The sequence below is a fragment of the Syngnathus typhle genome, linkage group LG6, assembly GCF_033458585.1.
Source record: "Syngnathus typhle isolate RoL2023-S1 ecotype Sweden linkage group LG6, RoL_Styp_1.0, whole genome shotgun sequence".
Classification (NCBI taxonomy): domain Eukaryota; kingdom Metazoa; phylum Chordata; class Actinopteri; order Syngnathiformes; family Syngnathidae; genus Syngnathus; species Syngnathus typhle.
The window spans coordinates 6,032,664-6,052,882 of NC_083743.1; the positions used below are offsets into that span (position 1 = coordinate 6,032,664).

General features: G+C 46.0%; 1 protein-coding gene across 1 annotated transcript; it reads right to left on the reverse strand.

The window, feature by feature from the left end:
* Positions 1–758: 758 nt before the first annotated feature.
* Positions 759–20,009, reverse strand: LOC133155834 (mastermind-like protein 2). Its single transcript, XM_061281416.1, has 5 exons — positions 19,222–20,009; positions 5,920–7,011; positions 2,726–2,863; positions 2,530–2,623; positions 759–2,191 (listed from the first exon to the last, which is right to left on the reverse strand). The coding sequence occupies exons 1-5, from the start codon at positions 19,633–19,635 to the stop codon at positions 1,500–1,502; spliced, it is 2,430 nt and encodes an 809-aa protein (XP_061137400.1). The 5' UTR covers positions 19,636–20,009; the 3' UTR covers positions 759–1,499.
* Positions 20,010–20,219: the final 210 nt, after the last annotated feature.

A 20,219-nucleotide genomic window follows, 5' to 3' on the forward strand; every position in this document is an offset into this window, starting at 1 on the left:
GACTTACAAGACAAGTTAGGATAGTCACGGTGGGGAGGGGGGGCGCGAATAGTTTTCTTCTTGCTAGGGGGGGGCGTAACAGAAAATAATTGAGAAGCACTGGGTTAAATAAAGGTTAACCTAAAAAAAAAAAAAAAAAAAAAAAGTGAACCCTGAACTTTGAACCCGCGGTGACCCCGTGGTGACCCCGTGGTGACCCCTGGGTGACCTTTGAACCCTGAACTTTCAACTCTAGTTAAAAATCGAAAATGTGCACATGACCCCGTGAACTTTGAACCGACCTTTGACCCCTGGGTGAACTTTGAACCGTAAACTTTGACCTTTGACCCCTAGCTAATTACGTTTTTTTTTTTTTTTTTAAACCGGCATCGCAGAACGATCCATGGTCTTCAGATGCCGCGCTGTCGCCATCTCCTGGTCAGTTAGTGAAATGCTTTTGCTGTTTTTTTTTTCTCTCAATTAAAACAAATCAATTAGCCAGTTGGTTTTCTTTATTTAATATCTACTATCAGACAAAACCAAATTGTGAATCAGTCACCTAGGCTATAGCAGGACAAACAATCCATGGTCTTCAGATGCCACGCTGTCGCCATCTCCTGGTCAGCTAGTGAAATGCTTTTGCTGTTTTTTTCCCCTCTCAATTAAAACAAATCAATCAGCCAGTTGGTTTTCTATATTTAATATCTGATATCAGACAAAACCAAATTGTGAATCAGTCACCTAGGCTATAGCAGAACAAACAATCCATGGTCTTCAGATGCCACGCTGTCGCCATCTCCTGGTCAGCTAGTGAAATGCTTTTGCTGTTTTTTTTTTCCTCTCAATTAAAACAAATCAATCAGCCAGTTGGTTTTCTTTATTTAATCTCTGATATCAGACAAAACCAAATTGTGAATCAGTCACCTAGGCCAGTGCTTCTCAAATAGTGGGGCGCGCCCCCCTTGGTGCTATTCCTGGGGGGGCGCGTGTGACCCTGGGGAACAGGCTTTTTTTTTGGCAGTACTAGAATAAAGTGTAATTGCGCGTTTACTACAGCAGGGGGCAGTGGCGCTCTCATTGTTACTTCTGTCACGTTTGCGACAGTGCAACATTTTACGACTTACAAGACAAGTTAGGATAGTCACGGTGGGGAGGGGGGGCGCGAATAGTTTTCTTCTTGCTAGGGGGGGGCGTAACAGAAAATAATTGAGAAGCACTGCATTATGGTGAGTAGGTGACATTTTGGGTCTCATATTTCTCTGTGGATTAACGGCGAAGTGCTTTTTTTTAATGCTGACATGAGAAGCCAGCGCCGACATAACCAGCAGGCTAATCATAAAATTTTGCTAAACTACAAAAAGGCAGCACTTTTTCATCATTTTCAGTTTGTCCACAAGACAGAATGTGGGCAGTAAAAGAATCCTTTCACAGTGAAAACAAAACATTGAAGTCTACTTGTAAAAAACAACAACAAAAAACGTTTTGGAGTGTATACATTTAAAATGAATCATAATTTCTATTTATGCGTGACTACCCAGAATCTCATCCAGGTTGATATCTTTCATCCAGTCGTCGTTCCCTGAGCCCGACTTGAGCAGGGAGTCTATGAAGTCCGAGTCCGTGTTAATACCCGGGACCGTGTTGTCTCCCTCGGGCAGGAAGTCGAAGGTGACACGGTTGGCGCGACCGCTTTGGTAGCCGCCCAGAGTGGTCTCGGCAAAGTTCCCCACTGCTGGAACCCGCTGCTCCGGAGAGGGCTGGTTCAGGTTGGGCTGGGGGGGTCTGGACCCAGCCTCTCTGATCAGCATTTGGAGGTCCGGCGCCACCTGGTTGTGAGGTCCGCCGGGTCTCTGCTGGTAGTGATGGTTCTGCTGCGAATCTAGTGGGTCGGTTCGCCGTCCGAGTCCGGCGGGTTTGCCGGTCGAACACCAACTCACATTTGTCATCACGCCTCCCGGGGCCCTTGAGGAATGCGAGTCGAGAGTGGGCCTCGGGTGCGGCCCGCCTACTCCGTTACTCATCCCGAAGGAGTTCCCTTGCGTGTTGGGGCCCAGGAATCGCACCGCATTTTGGTTCACAGCCATTCGGCCGGTAGTAGGGAATTGTCCGATGCACAATGGCGGCTGACAGTCGAAGCGGTGGTCTGACGAGCATGATATGGAATGAAGGTCCTTCTCTGGGACAATGCTGGAAGACTGGGATGGATTTGCACCTGAGCAGAAAAGAGATATACACACATAATTGATGCTTATTAATATATTACAGTGACAAAAAAATCCATCCATCCATCCATCCATCCATCCATCCATCCATCCATCCATCCATCCATCCATCCATCCATCCATATTTTTCAAAAAAGCAAATGGTGGAAGGGGAGAAACAAAGTTGCATTTTTCCAACAAAAAGAGAATATGGTTGTACTTGATGGAAATGAAATAGGGCCTTGTAATTCTATGTACGTGCCACAAGATGACACTAAAGTCTCTAGAACAGATCATCCTTCTATGCTGTAGTCATTCTTTTTTGTGTGACATGAGAAACAAAACATACCTTGAAAGATAGTCCCGCTCACCACGGTTCTTTTGTAATCCGGAGGCGGCCTGGTGAGGTGACGGCTGAACGGATCTGGTGAGTTGTCTTTCTCCTGGAAAGACATTTTTTGTTCTTTCTTTCTTTCGAGTTTGCTACTCAAGTCGAGTGAATCAAATAAATAAATCAACTCATTTGAACAAAGTGAGATGCTTACGGCTTTGAGAGATTGTTGGGAAAGTTGTCTGTGCATGGCCGGAGATTTGGTAGGACCTCTCAGCGGGTGGGGGGGAAGTGGGGGGCGCGGCTGGCCCACGTTTCCGTTAGTGGCCAACCTCGGTCCAGACGGGACACCCTGACGTCACATAAACGCACATGACGTCTCGTTAACTCACAGATACATTCGGCTGTGAAATGTAGCTGTTCTGAATTAGTGCGTTGTGTTTTAAAGGAAAACAGTTGTATTATTGTGTTTTTTCTTTCAAACGCAAGAGTTTCACAGACAAAAATTGCCTGCACCTTCAAGTTGTGGCCACTAGAGGAAGACAACGTACAACAAATGTCTTGCTCTGCCTTGCACATTGTAATTGAGACAACTCCCCTATGCAGATAAAATACAGAGGCTTGCTTCTCTTTTCATCAACGAAAAAAAAGGGCTAAAAATCCTGAGACAGCAGGAAAAATGTGCCAGCGCCAGAATGCTTTTTATTGAGCTTTTATTGCCACTGCAGCTGTCTGGCATCAACGGGAACAAGTGACACCATCACACTGATGAAAAGCACACGGGATGCCAATCCGACATAAATAAATGTCTGATACATTTCAGTGGAGTTCCTCAGGGAACTGTGTAAGGTCAACTATAGTTTTCCACATGGGGTGGAACAGTCGACATTGCACATTGATGTGACCCACGAGTGAGCTTGCTCCACCTTGGTTGAGCCCACTTTGGTTTGTACAAGCGTGTAATCCCAATGTGTCATGAAGCTCCCCCCCCCCCCAAACACACACCTCCTTTCTCGATTTTTTTTCTCTCTTTTTCATCACAAATGCAAACCAGATGCGGCATGAGCGGGGAGCCCGGTGGCTAGGCGCAGGCGGCCGACAGCAATGGCGGACTGCGCTGGGAGGACCCCCTTGCCCGCTCTCACACTGCACTTGCTCAGTCGCCGTCCCCAGGGAGCGCCTCGGCATCTGCGCTTGGCCGCAACTCGCTTTCCCAGGAAACAAGCGCTGCCTTCACGCACTCGCCCCCAAAGAGGGCCCCTAGAATCCGCAGCTAAAAAGCCGCAAGTTTATTCACAGGGTCAGGATACATAAGATCAAATATCGTTGTCGGAACTGATGTCACACTGACACAAACTGTCAAGTGAGAATCATTTCATGCTTCATTGTGCTGCTCATTTAGGTGTCTCCACCTTTGCCAGCAGGGGGCAGTATAGTCTACTCAAAAGCCCCTTCAGTGCAGAGGATAAAGAACATATTCTATTCATAATGAGGTATTGTCTGTCTCCACCACGAGTCTAAACTTCAATTGCTGAAAGGGTTTTAAAGCCAAGCCGTTGACGCTAATCAAGGCCTCGTTAGGGCGATCGTTACTTCAATAACGCATCCTTTGCAGTTTAGTATTTTTTAAATGACTAAGATCAAATAAATTGTGGTGTGTTGCAACAAGTGTGGGAAGAGTTCAACCCAGCATGTTGTGCTTCTAACGTGACTGTACAGTACAGTACGTCGGATCCGACATTCCCAAAGCGTTACTCATCATCTCCTTCTGCTTGCCTTTGTTGCGCTGCTGTGCCCTGCTCCACTTTCTCAGACACCATTTTCACTATGAAATGTGGGAGGAAAAAAATAAATAAAATACAGCAGTGGGGGTTCACGACTGGCTTGGTGGGAAGAATCATTTGTGCTGTTGGGGAAAAGGGAGGCGGGGGGGGGGGGGGATCTCTTTCAGGACTTTGGTGTCTGTCGCATTACTAATTCACTATAGTGTGGGAAGCAACGTCTCTCTCCTCATTAGCCGGACTTTTTAACCCAGCACATGCTGGCTACTCAAGACAATCGCTGGCCCGATTATTCCTTTGGAGAGCTAAATTGCTAAACACAACATTGTATGGCGGCCGTCTTCTTTTCTCGCTGCCATTTTTGCCAGAATACCCTCACGGGACACTTCATTAGGCACACGTCACGACCTCCAATGCAAGTGCCTGTTCAAATCTTCGACTCGTTTGTTCTCACTAAGGTCAAAGTTCAGCTGGATCACAGCTGACTGAGTCCGGTACACTGGGGACTGGTCGCCGGCACAAATGGACAAACGGTCATTTTAAACTAAGTCGTACCGTTTGTTTTCTTTGTAATCACGGTGTTTGTATTGAGTTCACACAAACGCAGCAACAGATACTGTAAGCGGGGATGTGTGTGTGTGTGTGCCACACACATCATCATAAATTAGCGATTCAACCACGGGCAGCAGGCTAAGCAGATTACTGTCATTTTCCACCACTTGTCCCTCGCAGCCAACAGCCTCCAATTAGCAAATCCTGCTGCGCATATCAGCGGCCTGACAGCCAGTCGGCGCCCACAAATGAGAAGTCTTGCATGTTAATGTACCGTGCGCTGGCAAACTGCGTCAGCGTCAAAAAGCACTGTGAGGGGAGAACAGATATTCGGGAAGGTGGGGGGCGGCAAACGTGCCAGGTCTGAGAAATATACGCTACAGTAGGTCTTTTGTCAAAACAAACCTAGATGGAGATCAAGAGCCAAGTTTAGCACGGGTTGCTAGTGGACAATCTGGAGAGTCTTGACATTTATTATTATTATTTTTTTAACTGCTCAGTCATGCACACTAGCAAAATAAATAAATAAATACATAAATAAATAACATAAGTAATTAACAATAAATTAAACTGAAATAATTAAATAAATGAATGTTGATGATAATTATAATGAATAATAAAAAATAAAAACAATTATTTACATGTCCAATTTGATAAAATGTTAAAGTGTTTTGGGATCATCAGCCCCACTGTTAATTTCAACCTCATCTATTTGGCTCTCTATCTACGGGCTTGTTTTGACAACGCCATGGTTTTGATTTACACATCCTGGCGGACTCTCGTCCTTCACAGCATGCGAGTAATGACAAGCCCGCCCTCCGGTTCCAGCGGGCTTTTTCCTGGAGAGGACGACTCCTCCTGACATGTGAGGCATGAATAATACAACGGAACAGGGGATGTGTGGCTGAAAAGAAACTTCTCCCACCACCAGGATTGGAATTCATATGCGGTTCTATTTTAATTTAATGAACGCATAGCTTCACAAATATGAGCAATTCATGACTGTATTGGACTGTGTTGTCATTGTCAGCAATGACCACTGGATGGTTGCTCGATTTATGAACGGCGCCCTCACCTGGGGATGTTGGCCCAGTTTGAAGGGCAGAGCCCCACCGAGCAGGAGAGACGGCGACGACATCTGCTGATTCTGGAAATGAAGAGGTGGATTGGTGTGGTTCTGGCTATCTGGAGATGAAAGCTGCTGTGGATGCTTGGCGGTCTTGTTGCCCGCCATCATTGGCATCAGGTGCCCCGAGGAGGGCGGCGGCGGTGCCGCTGCCACCTTGGGGCTGAAGTGCAGCGTGGGCTTGCTGGCGTGCGGCTTCATGTCCACGTGGTGGACGCCGTTGGGCTTGAAGAGGCAGTTGTTGACACCCTTACTCTGCTGGGGGAGTCTCGGCCGTGTCGCCGCCTTGTCCTGGAAGGCGGGGCCCCAAGTGGCCAGACCTGCGGGCGGCACCTGGTGATGCTGCTGGTAGTGGTGGTGGAGAAGCGAGCCGGGCTGGTGCTGGTTGGCCGCCATCTGCTTCAGCTGCTCCGCGTGGGAGATCTCCGGCCAGCAGGGCAGGGACCTCGGCGGACCTGCCTGGGAGCCCGAGGGTGGGGTCAGCGCCAACGAGGGACCCGCCGAGGCCGGTCGCAGCTGCGGCGAGCCGGCGTGGACCGGAGCGTAATCGGGCGAGCGCTCCATCTTGATGGGCCTCTCCGCAGGGGAGCACAATCCCGCCGAGCCGGGGCGGCCCAGGTCCAGATTGAAGGCGTCGTCCTGCTTCAGCATCTTCTCCAAGTCCAGGTCGTTGAGGGGCGGCACCGACTTGGTCAGCTCGTCAAACAGGTCCTGTAGCTCCGGGTCGATCTGACCGCCGCCCTCGTCCTTGAAATCGAAGACGGCGTCGGCTCGAGAGCGGCCGCACGACGACTGAGACTCGACCGGTTCCTTCTTCATCTCCTTCAGGGTGGCATTGAACACCTCGGGCATCACGTAGTTTTTCCCGTGGGCTGAAAGGGTATGCAGGGAGTGGGCGTGGCTTATGTCACGGTTGCACGGTTGCCCCAGACCGCGGCCGGCCTCCAGCCGCACTCGCTTGAAGTCGGACCCGGAGGAGAAAGCGCAGGAGTTGTGCTTCGGGGCGTGTCCCTCCAGCTTCCGACGTAAAGACCCTTGAAGCTGTAAAACACAAAAGGAAACACTTTCACAGCCCGTTTCACATACGGCATCAGTAGAAGAGGCTCTTGCGTCACGCGCCGACATCTTCACCTTGATTAAATTGTGCGGATGTAGCTGTTAAGGATGCAAACAAAAGCGCGGGCTCCAGAAGCCCCCCGGGCCGTGAGTCATCTCCGCGTAACGTGTGCCAGCTGGCGGGAATGTCTCCCAACACATGAGCAGCGCGAGGGTCTTTTACTTGATCAGAAAACATTTATCTACATGATAACGCCACTGGGTAAACACTTTCGCACTGCAATTTGGCCCGTTGAGTCCCGGGAGCGCTGCTGTTACTGTGTTGCTATGGCAACAAACACGGTATATCATAGCAGGAAATATGAAGCTTCCACTTTTGGGTGTGATTAGTGCCACGGCTGTAAACGAGTCGAGGAAGAAGGATGTAACGACGCACGGAGGAGGAGGAGGAAGCTTTTAATGTATGCAAATGAGCGAGGCAGACAGAAGCCCCCGTTGTGCCTCCCGCGGTGCGCCGACACTATCTATCGTCTTCCTCCCCGTAGCCATCAAAAATAACTGACTCGCAAGTCTTGAGATTACGCATGAAACGGGAGCTTCGTGGCTCACTTGAATACACCCTCCTCGTGGAAATACAGCAACCTAATAGTCCACACTGTGTCCCGAAAGTCACGATATGCGTCCCTCCATTAATTTGTTACATTCAATATATGCGTGATGGCGTGAATTTCTAAAAACTGGTCATGCGAGTGACGCACTGAGCTGAAAGTGATGGGAAAGCACAACAAAAGAGTTTCAACAGTGCTTCAGAAAACGTGGATCACGAACCTAACTGGAACATTTAAAGCACTTTGCATTTTCATAGGAATAGGAATCGGTGTCAAGGTTGACAAGAGGGAACTTGTGGGGGGAGAAGCAAAGTTACAGTCTTCATCGCACGGATCTATTTTTCATCTAGAAAGAAAAACAAAAAAAGACATTTGGAGTTACTCTGACCAGTATTCATTTTGTGTAAATAGACTAAATTTCATTATTTACATTCTGTAATTTGTCTGTAACTTTTAGAATACAGCTCACTCTATTGATACATCATAAAATAGACAATTACGCAAAAGTGATCCTTTTACAGTGGTCATTGATTATTTTCCTGAGTGGAATATGAAAATATTCCTCATAATTCCCCCGCTAACCCCGTCAGATAATCGGGCTCACGAGTGCTGGCCTCAAATCCTCATGATAGATGTGCACGTCATCTGAAAATAGATTTTTTGATGAACATTTAATGAGCTCGCTCTCTCTAAAAGTCCAGTAGTTCACGGTCGAGTCCAAGTCCTGCCACAAAACACTCAAACGCACCAAATTGTCAGCTTTTCATCTGGGCGACACGCTCACGGACGCAATTTTACAGGAAATACTACGTGGAAATGTTTAACCCTCGTTTGTCTGCGCGGCTTCCAAGCCGCCTCAAAGCTGATGTGTCAAGTCGAGCGGTCCGGACTGACGCTGAGCGGATGGGAAGGGGCTCCGGGCCGGTGACACCACCCGAGCCTCCAGGTGGCGTCCGTCCGGGCGTTTCTTTCAAGGTGAGAGAAAGAACGAAGAACGTTTAGGACAATCATTGGCCTGCATTATGGGCAAAATGTTGGTTGGTTTGTGTCTGGTCAACACAAAAATATCAAATTATATTAATGAATTATATGAATATATTACGATTATATATAATGTATTAATAAATAATAATATCCATAATTGTGATGAATATGAAAGTGTCTAATTCCTGAGGTCGAATGAAAGCTCCTTGATAACGTGAGCTACGTTTGAATTATTGAAAGGAACCGAAGCGAAGCCGCTTCCAGGCACATTCAGTCAAATCGGGTCACGTCGAGGACGCCCCAACTCTACCTTTTGTCCTTCCTCTCGCCAAACACCCCTGTGCATGTAAAACAATATGAACACTTGCCATGATTTTGAGCCTCATTTTACATAGCTGGAAATTTTTGTATAATCTTCCCCCCCCCCCAAAAATTGAGTTCTTGATGTGGAGTAGAACAAAAGAGACGTGTCGAGAGGGTTCACGCAGGTTCGCGCTGCGCTTTTGTGCTAATCAGGGCACTGCAGCGGTGGGCTACTTCTGGCCTCATCAGCACTTTGCCTCCCCACACACATCCTGACACACTTGTCTCGCATGGAAGCCACCCTCGGGACACAAGGATGAGCAGCAGTGGAGGGGGGAAAAAGAAAAAAAATTATATATATATATATATATATATACCGTATTTTCCGGACTATAAGGCGCACCGGACTATAAGGCGCACCTTCAATGAATGGCCCATTTTAAAATTTACCGTAATTTTCGGACTATAAATCGCACCGGAGTATAAATTGCACCAGCCATAAAATGCCCCCAAAAAGTGAAAAAAAAACACATATATATGTATATAAGTCGCTCCTGAGTATAAGTCGCCCCCCCACCCAAACTATGAAAAAAACTGAGACTTATAGTCCGAAAATTACGGTAATCCTTATATAAGGTGCGCACCATTAACGCATCATGTCAGATTTTTAATCCAAATCAAATCATTCTCCATTTTATCTTTTTTATTTCAACTTCAGATGCAACAAATTACTTTATAATCACAAAATAATGATCCATAGTCTTTTTGATTCATGATTCATAGTCTTCAGCAGGCCACTTATGCTTGATTTCATGACACAATGCTTCGGGCCAGTTTGAATTTAGTCCATATATAAGGCGCACTGTCGGCTTTTGAGAAGATTTTAGGTTTTTAGGTGCGCCTTATAGTCCGGAAAATACGGTATATATATAAATATATATATATATACACACAGTATATTGGTGGGTAAAAAAAAAGGCGGGAGAGAGTCAACCTCTGGGAAATGAGAAGACACGATAAGAGCGTCTTTGAAGAGAAATTGTGCATTATATTTACCCTAGGCAAATCTTTTGGGGGTACATTAAATATTCAGCTCGACACATTCAAATATTAGTTCTCAATTATCCCAACGCGCAAGATTAGACGGCGACATTCCAATTAGTTCAAGACTCTTTGTTTCAGAGTCAAACAAATGAATTGAAGTCGTCTCCCTCGAGGGGCACATCGGGGAGCAGTCAGAATCAATACGACTCGTGTTCTTCCACTGAGCAATAAAAAAAAAAATTGCCCCAAAGTCTCCAGAGTATAAAAAAAATCACATTTTACAATTAGCATTTCATTTAATATGTCTCGGAGTTTCCTGCTCTGACCTCTGAGAAGCGACAGCAGCAAAATTTGTTTGGAAACACCAGCAGCAAAACATGAAAGCTAATGTTAGCAACAACTAATGAAAAAATAGTATTAGTAAATAAAGTATATTTATATCAAAGAGGTAACAGACTGACTGAATTAACTGATTGGCAACCAATGATGCAACTAATTGAATAAACTTTTATATCAACGACCTAGCTAGTGATATGAAAGTCTATGAGCTAGCTAGCTAGCTAACTGACAGGCTAACTACAGCACCTCGTGATCATTGCCAATCAATAGTATTTCTGATTTTACGTCGACTTCAAGCTAGTGAGAACTCGCTGGCGGTGACAAGGCGTCACTGGGCATCAAGCGAGGCTTGCCGAGCGTTCTTGACGCCGCTGTCGCCTCTCATCTGGAAAGCTCGCTAAAGCTCACCACGAGATTTTTGTTGAAGGACGCCGCTGTACCAGCAGCTGCAATTCACTAGCACAACAGCAAGAAAGCGGCGGTCACAGTCGCCGCCCCCGACCCCGCCACAGGAAAAGGCCGGTGAAGCAGGAGAACAAAAAACAACAACAAAAAAATTCCCTTCCTGTTTTCAAAGACGAGTCCGAAAGGACGCAGAAGCAGTTTCCTGCTCGTTGGGGCATCGTCTCCGCATGTTTGGCTTGTCGTGGCGATCCGGACCAGCAATACCATGGCCGCTCTCCTGGCCCCGTGGACTTCCACCAGGAGCTTCATTGTCTCACCAGCACTCCAGTATCTGCTTAGAGAGCTTTGTTGTGCTGAGAAAATCTTTAATGGCAGCCGAGCAAGGACGCTCCAAAGCAGGATATGGATAGTTTGTGTGAATGCGGCGCAGTGCTCTTTGCCATCCATTTGGCGTCCCGCGGGAAAATCGGGGCTAAGTGCATAATGTCGTGCTAATGCTAATTCACTCGGCTCTGGCTTTCAGACTAGAGAATGATCACACAAGATGACTTTGTTTTTCTTACACGGTATAGACCAAATACGGGGCAAAGGAGACTAACTAACTAACTAGCTAACTAACTAACTAACTAACTGGCTGTCTGAGATCAGTGACAGTGTGGAAGTAACTATGGAAGCAAAATGTGTGTGTTTCCCCCGCCACCGTACGTGTCATGTTGTACATGATGAGTGCATCATATGTTGTTGTCTTTTGGCCACTGGGAAATGTCAGACCCATGATAAATGTTTAGAGGTCAAATATTTCCCGCATCCCCCGCAGTTGTTGCCCCTCCTCAGCGCCACGACCACGCAGAGGAAAAAAAAAAGAAGAACACTTTCCCTCGCCAAAGGGTGCGTCCCGAGACTGTCTCCACCAGCGCCGTTCCGCTCGGACCTTATTTGGAGAGTCACAAGTTATAGCATGGCCGAAACAAAAAAAAAACTTCCCAAAGCTCTCTGTGTTTTGTTAATTCTAGCCACCAGTGACCTCAAAGATTGGCACAGAAGTTAGCCACTCAGCTTGTGATTCCGTTACCTAACGTAATTGATGTAAATTATCCAGTTAGTTAAATATGTCCTTTATATAAACATAAGTAATCATGTTGGCTTGCGTTAGCATAATATTGATAGGATAAGTTAATCAGGATTGGAGTTGTGCGCTCTCCGACGTGACCTTCTCGTATGTGCGCCGCACGGCCCGAAGGCTTCGTGTTGCCGAGCTAGCAAGTCGCTTCATGTGGGCCGCAAGCTAAAGCTGCACGCAAAGGTTCACGTGTGTGAGCTAACGTATGCGTGTCACCGACTTGTATAAAAGACAGGCCAAGTGTTCCTATCAATGACATAACAAGCCGTCCCTGCACTCTCAGGTGAACAAATGTGGGGTGGGAAAAAAAAAACTTTTGCCTCAAGTCAAAGCAAACACGGTGTTCTCCAATTCAGACGCTCACCATAACACGCTCTCTCCTAAGCAACACCGCCTGTGTATTCAGTAAACACGAGCCGTCGCTCGGTAGTAGACAAAGCCACCTTTTGCACGATAGCCCATTCAATTAGCTTGAGAAGCTTCAAAGTAATGAATTTGGAGCAGAAGAAAAGCCGCAGCCGCAGCCGCCGCAGCTGGCTTTAGTGTTCCTAAAAGGACACGAGCTTCTCTCCCATCCGAGCTGACGGGGGATTACTTTGCTTGCTTGTGCGGATTTCACAGCTCAGCTGGCGAGTGTGTTGCTTCGCCGATTCCAGCTGTTTTCACCTCTTCGCCCACGCACGCACGCTCGCTGTGACGACTTGGAGCAAAACACATGAGCCCACTTGGCAACGGTTAAAGTTGCCAAATAACAAGGGAATTCATTCATGGCAAGAATAAGTGTCTGCCGACATGCTTAGATAGGGAGTGCACTTTACATTCATTTATATCATACTAATTATGTTAAATTATATTAAAAATTACAATTATACCGTTTTTAATGGCTTAATTATGCTTTTGTACATTTTTATTCACTTCCAAAACAAGAGGCTTGGTACATCTTGGCGAGGTCACAAGTCAAAAAAATGAATTAAATTAATTATAATCAAATCATTTTCATATTATTTTCTAATTGAAAGAATTAGGGCCTACAATCAACAAATAATTGCAAAAGTTATAGCTAAGGGCTTCAGGTCTAATCTTGTCTCGATTGATTCCAGTATGTTTCCTTGTGAGGCGAAGAAGCTGCGAGTCCACCTCCAAAAACGAACGTTGTGGGTCCGTGGAATGAAAAAGGGCCGGCTTTGTTGCCGGATGAGGAAAAAAAAGAAAACACATCCAATGGACTCTAAAAAAAGCCCAGGAAGGAAACCGGGGGTAGGGTGGGGTGCGTGGCAGCGTGCCTCACTGATGGTGGAGAGTGGGAGTGAGAAAGGAATGTTCTCTCTCTCTCTCTCTCTCTCTCTCACGAAAAGCCGGTTTGCGCTGTATGAAACAAATCCAGCATCACAATTAGCTTCCCCCCGGTGAGACCAATATTTACGAAGTGATTTTACACCAATTAATCGACAAATGATCACTTGGCGTCAAAATTTGCAAGGGGCTTAAACATGATCCCTGCTGAACGTCACTTGGTCGCACCTGCCGACCACTCAACTTCCTGGACATGCCATGAATCCTGACAAGACAAAAAAGACTTCATGCTGCTCACATTGGACCCTCCTTCACTGGTTCCACATTCCGACCGGCGCCAGAGTGAAGCGCCACATCGTCGACAACCGGCCGCAGCCCAGCACCGGCGCAAACATGGCAGCCGCCGCTCCTCCGGCCCATTGGCAGCGCAGAGGCAAACAACAAGAGATTCTGTGTTGCACTTGTCTCAATCAGGGCGCGAGACTTGTCAACGGTCTAGACTTGCGGTCCCCGACCGCCACTTCATGGGCCATTTAGTGCCAAGTCGCCCAGGGACACTCAACACAAGAAATTCTCTTGAACAAAATTACAGAGTAGACGAGGCATACAGCCCCATTAAACAAGATTGAATTAAAATTGAACACATATGATTCAAGAGCAATTGATAAAACTAAAATATTGCCGCAGTGTTTCTGTAGGTGTAAAAAGCAGGATTCAAGAGATTTGCCAATCACTGATCATCAGCAAAAAAAAAAAATTGTGTCAATGCCAGTCTGTCAAGATATTGCTTGAAGGAAGAATAAATAAATAAAGGAACTGTGCCACTTTTAATTTTACATGTAACTGGAACCGTTTTGAGGAAATTGCCCAAGACATCTTGATTTTCCCCAAAGTTGAAAATAACACAAGCCCAACAATAACAACAGTGTGATCCAACCGATAGCCATCTTTGATAGCAGTGCGGGAAAAACTCCTCAGGCCTGTACAATGGGTCAAAGTAGACGTGTGATTGACAGCCGCGATGAAGACAAGTTGACAAGTTAGGCTTTGTTTTGCATGCCGACAGCATTCACACAATTATTATGAAATAAAACTTTCCGTTATCTTTGAAGGTTAGTAGCGGCGTCATCACATTTCGCAGCGCTCACACAGGGTCACGTGTGCAACCCGGGGGACTTCCCGGCCGGACAGCAAACAGAACCCGAACAGAACTTTTAGTTTTGCGCACTGGCGGGTGGGAGGAGGCTGAAAAAGTGCAAGCTCGCTTGTGCCTCCCTCCGCTCGGGAGCCTGGGAAATTGTGCAGCTTGGCCCGGCTCTGAGAAATATCCTGAGCTTGAAATGTAAACATGTCTGAACTCTGATCTAACAGAACTGCCCCCACCCACCCCCTCCTTATTTTCCCAGTCCAAGCCGCCATTCCGGGCCCTGCAGAGGGGCTCGCCAGTGACATCACAAGCCCACTCTCTCGTTTTTAACGAGGCCGTGGGGAAGAGAGGGGACTTGTTTTTTTCTTTTAAGTCCTAAACCCGATTGTTCCGACATAGCTGCCCGTTTGCATTTTAAACTGGATGAAGGAGTTTTGTTGTGAAGGAATTTGAGGGAGGTGAGAACGGAGGCATTGTGCTGGTGCCTAAGTGGACCTTCACGCCCAGTTCAAACGGACATTGCGAAGAGGACAACCCCCACACGCACAATATTAGGTACAGCGGCATGACTTCCACCACAAGATTGTTTAATGATTTTACGTTTTGATTATTTTAATTGAAAAAAATATTTTCATTATTTTCTAAATATTTGAAATTATCTAAATGATTTAAAACCATTTTACATAAATATTTTATTTTGTTTGCATTGTTTTAAATAGTTTATTTTGTTCGATATTCAAAAATAAAAAAAAATACATTCAAAACAGATTTTTTTTCTTTATATGTAAACAAATGATTTTTTTCCACTATAACCACTGTTAAAATATTACATTTTTTGTTATGTTCGATTTTATTTTAAATACATTTTTATCATATTTTTAATTTATATTAAACATCTCTGCCAATATTGTGTATTATTTGAATTATTTAGATTCTTTGTACTAACTTGATCTATTTCCAATAGCATTCATGTATTTTACCCACGTGTCAAATTAAAAAACTGTGTTGATATAAATCTTGGTGTCTTGTTGTGGTCCCGCACAAAAAAAGGGGAGGAGGTGAAAAGGGGGACGCCGTTTGGCCCCGCCCAGTTGAAGCGAGCTAATCAAACCTGTTTACTCTGACACTGTGAGAACATTTGAAGATAAGCTGGCCCCCTTTCTCTTTGCACCAGCAAAAGTGGCCGCTGACGTTGCGAAAAGTTGACAAACACCGATGTGCTTGCGTGGGCGCCCAGTATGTGTGTCACACCTGAACGGGCTAGTTCCCACAGGGTTCCAGTTTCAGGAAAGCACACAGAGTTGCGAGGGCCTCCGTCGTGTGCCAGCAGAAGCCCCCACCCACCTCGCCTTGACTGAAGCCGGGCAGGAAAAACCAGACCAAAAGCGCAATAAATCTCCCGTCAGGCATGTCGACCTTGGTCTCGAATACAATATAAAATACTGAAGTTGTCTTTCAAAATCAAAACGAGGGTTATTGATCTCTCACGTGCAGTGGAGCCTTGGGAACCCAACACGAGTTCTTCAAGAGGCAAGCCTTCATTGGGTTGATTTCTTTACGATGGATATAAACGTCCTTGGCAGTGAATGAACTCATGACAATAAAAATGAAAATTTATAATATGCTCGACATGCACGATTCCTGCCAGTGTGCACAATAGAAATAAACATTGTTAGCACTGCACGCTTTTTAAATGTAGCCCACCGGACGTGGTTGCTATTATGCACCTGTCCCAGATAACACAGCGGCGTTCCTTGAAGACAGAAAATCGGCAGGATTTATTTTTTTTTGCCCGCCGTCTTCAAAGATGAGCGCAGACATCCCATAGGCTAATGAATAAAACATGAGCGTGTGCACCGCGGGGTGGTTTGTGTGTAAGATGGATGGAAAGTAGGAGATCGTGTACAATAAAAGCCAAAATGCTTTTGAGTGAAGAGCAAATCCCGGGCTGGTCTACAACGAGTCTGGAAACTTCCGTGAGTCACGTCTGCTTCACATTGAATCATTTTCATGTGCACGTGTGTGTTCTTTAGAAGGGGGGGGGGGAGTAATGCATCTTTTGAAGTCAAAATCTTAATGAGTCCACAGAAGAATAGAAGAAGGAGGTGATGAAAATGCAAATGTCCACGCTTTGAGAGATGGCCCACATTCACGCATCATTAGAAACCAACACAAAAGATGCTCAGGTTGACTCAAAAAAGCGACTCACGATCGCACTTTTTCTTCAGGGTTGACCTTACATCCAAAATGTTGCTACCATATAACATGTGAGCATTGATCGTTCGCAAGTGTGGATATTCTTTCCTCTACGTAATCAATTGAAGGCGTTTTGGCCTGAGCGCGTGTCTCCAACACATTTTGGAAGGAGCGCTAATCCCAAATTGAGCCGGGAGATTAACGGAGCAGTGTACGCGGGCCTTGTTTCGATGTCTTAATTGCAGATGCTCGCCTGGAGATCGTCTTAGTCCCATCAAACCTTTGCGGCAAACTGGTCGTACCGTACTCCTAAAATTTTTTTATCACCAGGATCATCATACTTGCACAAACTTCCAAAAGTGAGTTTGAGACACATTATTGCTACATGTAATAGCTTTTTATCATAAAGCTAATCAGTTGATCACAACATCTTCTTCTTCCTCTTTATATCATGACGGTATCTCACTATCGCCCCCCTGGTGGTGGTGAATATCTCCTCTTATGCAGGTGGGAAAAATTCTCCACATCTACATTTTTTTGTAATCCTGCAAATAATATCCTAACGCTAACTTGTTGGTGCGTGGCGGAGCTAAAAAGACAAAGATGCAAAAGCATGATGGGAAATCCCTTCATGGCTCCTTCCCTGAGCTTCTCAAATTCCCTCCCAAAGAAGATCCTTTGTTAATCTGCTCTCAACCGGCGCCGTTGTCCAGTGCCGCCGCTCCCATAATCCTTTGCGCCCACGCGCCAACTCCGATGTGAACAGTCGATACCTGCATGCCCAAAAAAGACTGCAAGCTACTCTTGGCTTTTGTTTTTTTGCAATAATAAACAACTAACTAGTGTGAAGGCTGAAAACCGACGCTGACCTGAACTTCTTTGAAAGTCATCCAAAGGTTTAAAACGTGAGACAGAGGAAAACAAAGTGAAATGATGGAGGTACAAAATGTCTCCATAAAGCGATGGAACAATGTGTGAGTGAGGGAAAAATCGCTCCCAAGTGAGCCAAACGGTTTCAAGTTGGAATGGTTTGAACTGGTGAAGAAATGTAGCAGGAGAAGGATGGCAAAGGTCCAAAAACAACACAACGACAACTTGTCTCCTTAAGTTTTATACTGATGCGCGTTGTCTTGAGTGACGAAGCTTTCCTGCAAACGAACCAAAAATAACACCGACGAGGTTACACCAGGAGTTGCTCAGTAAAATCCGCCTCAAGTTTTAAGAGTAAGTAACTCAGAGCCACTCCAAAGAGGCAAGCTGGGCAAAAACGCCTCTTGGTTCTCAACGAGGTCTTGGAATGCCAACGCGGACCCTTGAAGAGCTTCAACAATCGAGCAAGGAGCTAACGGCTAACCGGCAGCCTAACGTGGGCGTTTTGATTGAATTCACGCTTCTGGGCATCTCAATCAATACTTTGTAAAAACGTTTAAGGCCTTCATTTTCACAAGAGGCATTTAATGAGGTTCAATGCTTTCTTTATGAACCCTGCATAATGCTGAACAACATTGTGCGTTGTTGCCGCCTAGCTTCCATCACCACATGTTGTTCAAAACATATTAACCTCCACAACACGCACGCCAGCGGCTCATTTCCTGCCTGCTCGCATGTCTTTTGCCGCACTCAGCACTTTCCTCGCACACACAGGACATGATAATGATGTTGCCTGACCTCGTTTAGACAAAACATGGTGGGATGCTGAGATGCCTCCCGTCGTATTCCTCAAAGCACAACAACGCGTTCAACACGCGTGTGGGGTGGAAAGTGGTGGTAAATGACTGTCAGTGGAAAAATGTCTTTTTTTTTCCTGAGTCGAACACTGCTGTCAGATCCTTTTTTTTTTTTTTTTTTTTTTTTTACTATGATAATTTTCTTTTTTCTTACTATTGATATAATTATTCCACTTGCCAGTCCGTGCTTGGGGGTCCCAAAAATAATTAGGAATATGTCAAGTGTAAAACTACATATGGGGACAATAGCACACAAATAAATCAATGAGTTGTGTGGCTTCTAGTCAATTAAAAGTTCTCATGAGAGTGCAATTTCTCGTCTTATAAATCTGACATCCCCAAGTGGATTAACTCAATTCTTTTATAACATGATGACAGCAATAAAGCGGCCTACAAAGAAAAACCTTTTCACTTCATTGTATGTAGTACTATTTTTTTTTATTGAAAATAATTTTGGGGCAGTTGACGTTTTTGGTGCCCTGGAACAGATTACAAAATAATGCCGTCGACGCTCTTGTGAAAAAGGCAATTTAACATAAGTGCTTTGAATTGCGATCCATTGTGATTGCCTAACACATTAAACTCATAAATCAAGGTTAGGAGTTTGATCAATGGCTGTAAAGCAAATGCTTCCTCCACATTGCAGGTCTCACAATTTGGTCGATTTTTCTCGACTTCGTTATTTCTGCTGTAATTCCTATATTGACCATTAGATGGCAGTACACTATTAAGTTTGTGCATTTCAAAACAGGAGATAGTTTTAACCCCAGCTAGTTTTTGCTGCTTAGTTTGTGGAAAGTCAATAATAACTTGATTCAATCCTGCTTTCTGCTCCGACAAAAGTGCAAGAAAACGTTAAACGTGGGATTATTTCTACATCACGGATTCTTAATTAGGGGTCTGGAAGTAAACCCCACGATGGAGGGCGTAGGGGGGTATTGTACGTTTAAAATGACATCACACAATGGCCCTATTACTAAACAGTATTTCTCAGACATTCGAAATAGAGTTGAAACATGCTGGACTCACCGCGATGCGCGTGGACATCTTATGGTCCCCTTCGGCACCCCTCAGCTCGCCGTTGGCTCCCCTGGCGCCGTAGTCCGGCGGCGGCTGGCCGGCAGCCCCGCGGCCACCCTTGCTCTTGCGCGTGCCGGGTCCCTGCTGCACGACGTTAAGCAGCTGCAGCGTGCTCTCGTGCTCCCGGTCCGAATTCTCGGCTTGGCCGCGGCGGTAGCGGTCCTCGCAAGTGGAGTGGTGCCGCCTGCACAACTCAATACGGGCACGGAGCCGTTCCACAATGGCGCTGTGCAGCTGCGGTACCGCCGTGCCTCGGACGCCCGACGAGGGGGCACCGTGCGCGGCGGCCATGGAGCCCATACCCACCGCCAGCATGGGGGCGAAGGTGCCGGTGGCGGACTGAGCCGGTGTCGCCTCTCCCATCCGGGGCGCGGGGGGGTTAGCTTAGAAGGAGAGCACTCCGCTAACTTCCCATGTGAACGAAATGCTGCAAATAAGGACTCAAGTTGGCTCCAAAGTGCGATAAAGATACGCTTATAAAGTCACACGATGAATTGGCGTCCTCCAAAACGAAAAAGTCTCCTTAAAAGCATTTAATCCACTCTCGGATTCAATTAATTCGTCATTGACAGCTTTTCCACGCACGGTCACATGTTTGTTCCCCACGGAGTCACCCATAAAAAATTTGCTATGGGGTAGGTGAGTGGAAAAAAAACGTCGAAAAGGACACAAAATCCACTCGGAGTTCTTGTTCTTTCCTCGCTCGGCGTGTCCGTAGATTGAGCGCCTTCTCAAACAATCCATTGACAGCAGCCGTGTATGCGCGTGCGTGCGTGCGCGCGCAAGAGGCAACAGAGTTTCATTGTGTGTATACACTCGGAAGTAGCCGAAAGCGCTCTTGCGCCACCTGCTGCACGAACAAGCGAACTTCTCAATTTTCAATCTGAAAAAACAGCAAGTTATGCAAAAATAGCTGCACATGCGCAATCGAGGTTCAAATAAATTCA

Coding starts and splice junctions, on each gene's coding strand:
- LOC133155834 (XM_061281416.1), bottom strand. CDS start 19,635: ATGGGAGAGGCGACACCGGCTCAGTCCGCCACCGGCACCTTCGCCCCC. Junction 7,012..19,221: donor AGATGTCCACGCGCATCGCG/GTGAGTCCAGCA, acceptor TGTGTTTTACAG/CTTCAAGGGTCTTTACGTCG. Junction 2,864..5,919: donor AACTGGGCCAACATCCCCAG/GTGAGGGCGCCG, acceptor ATGTGACGTCAG/GGTGTCCCGTCTGGACCGAG.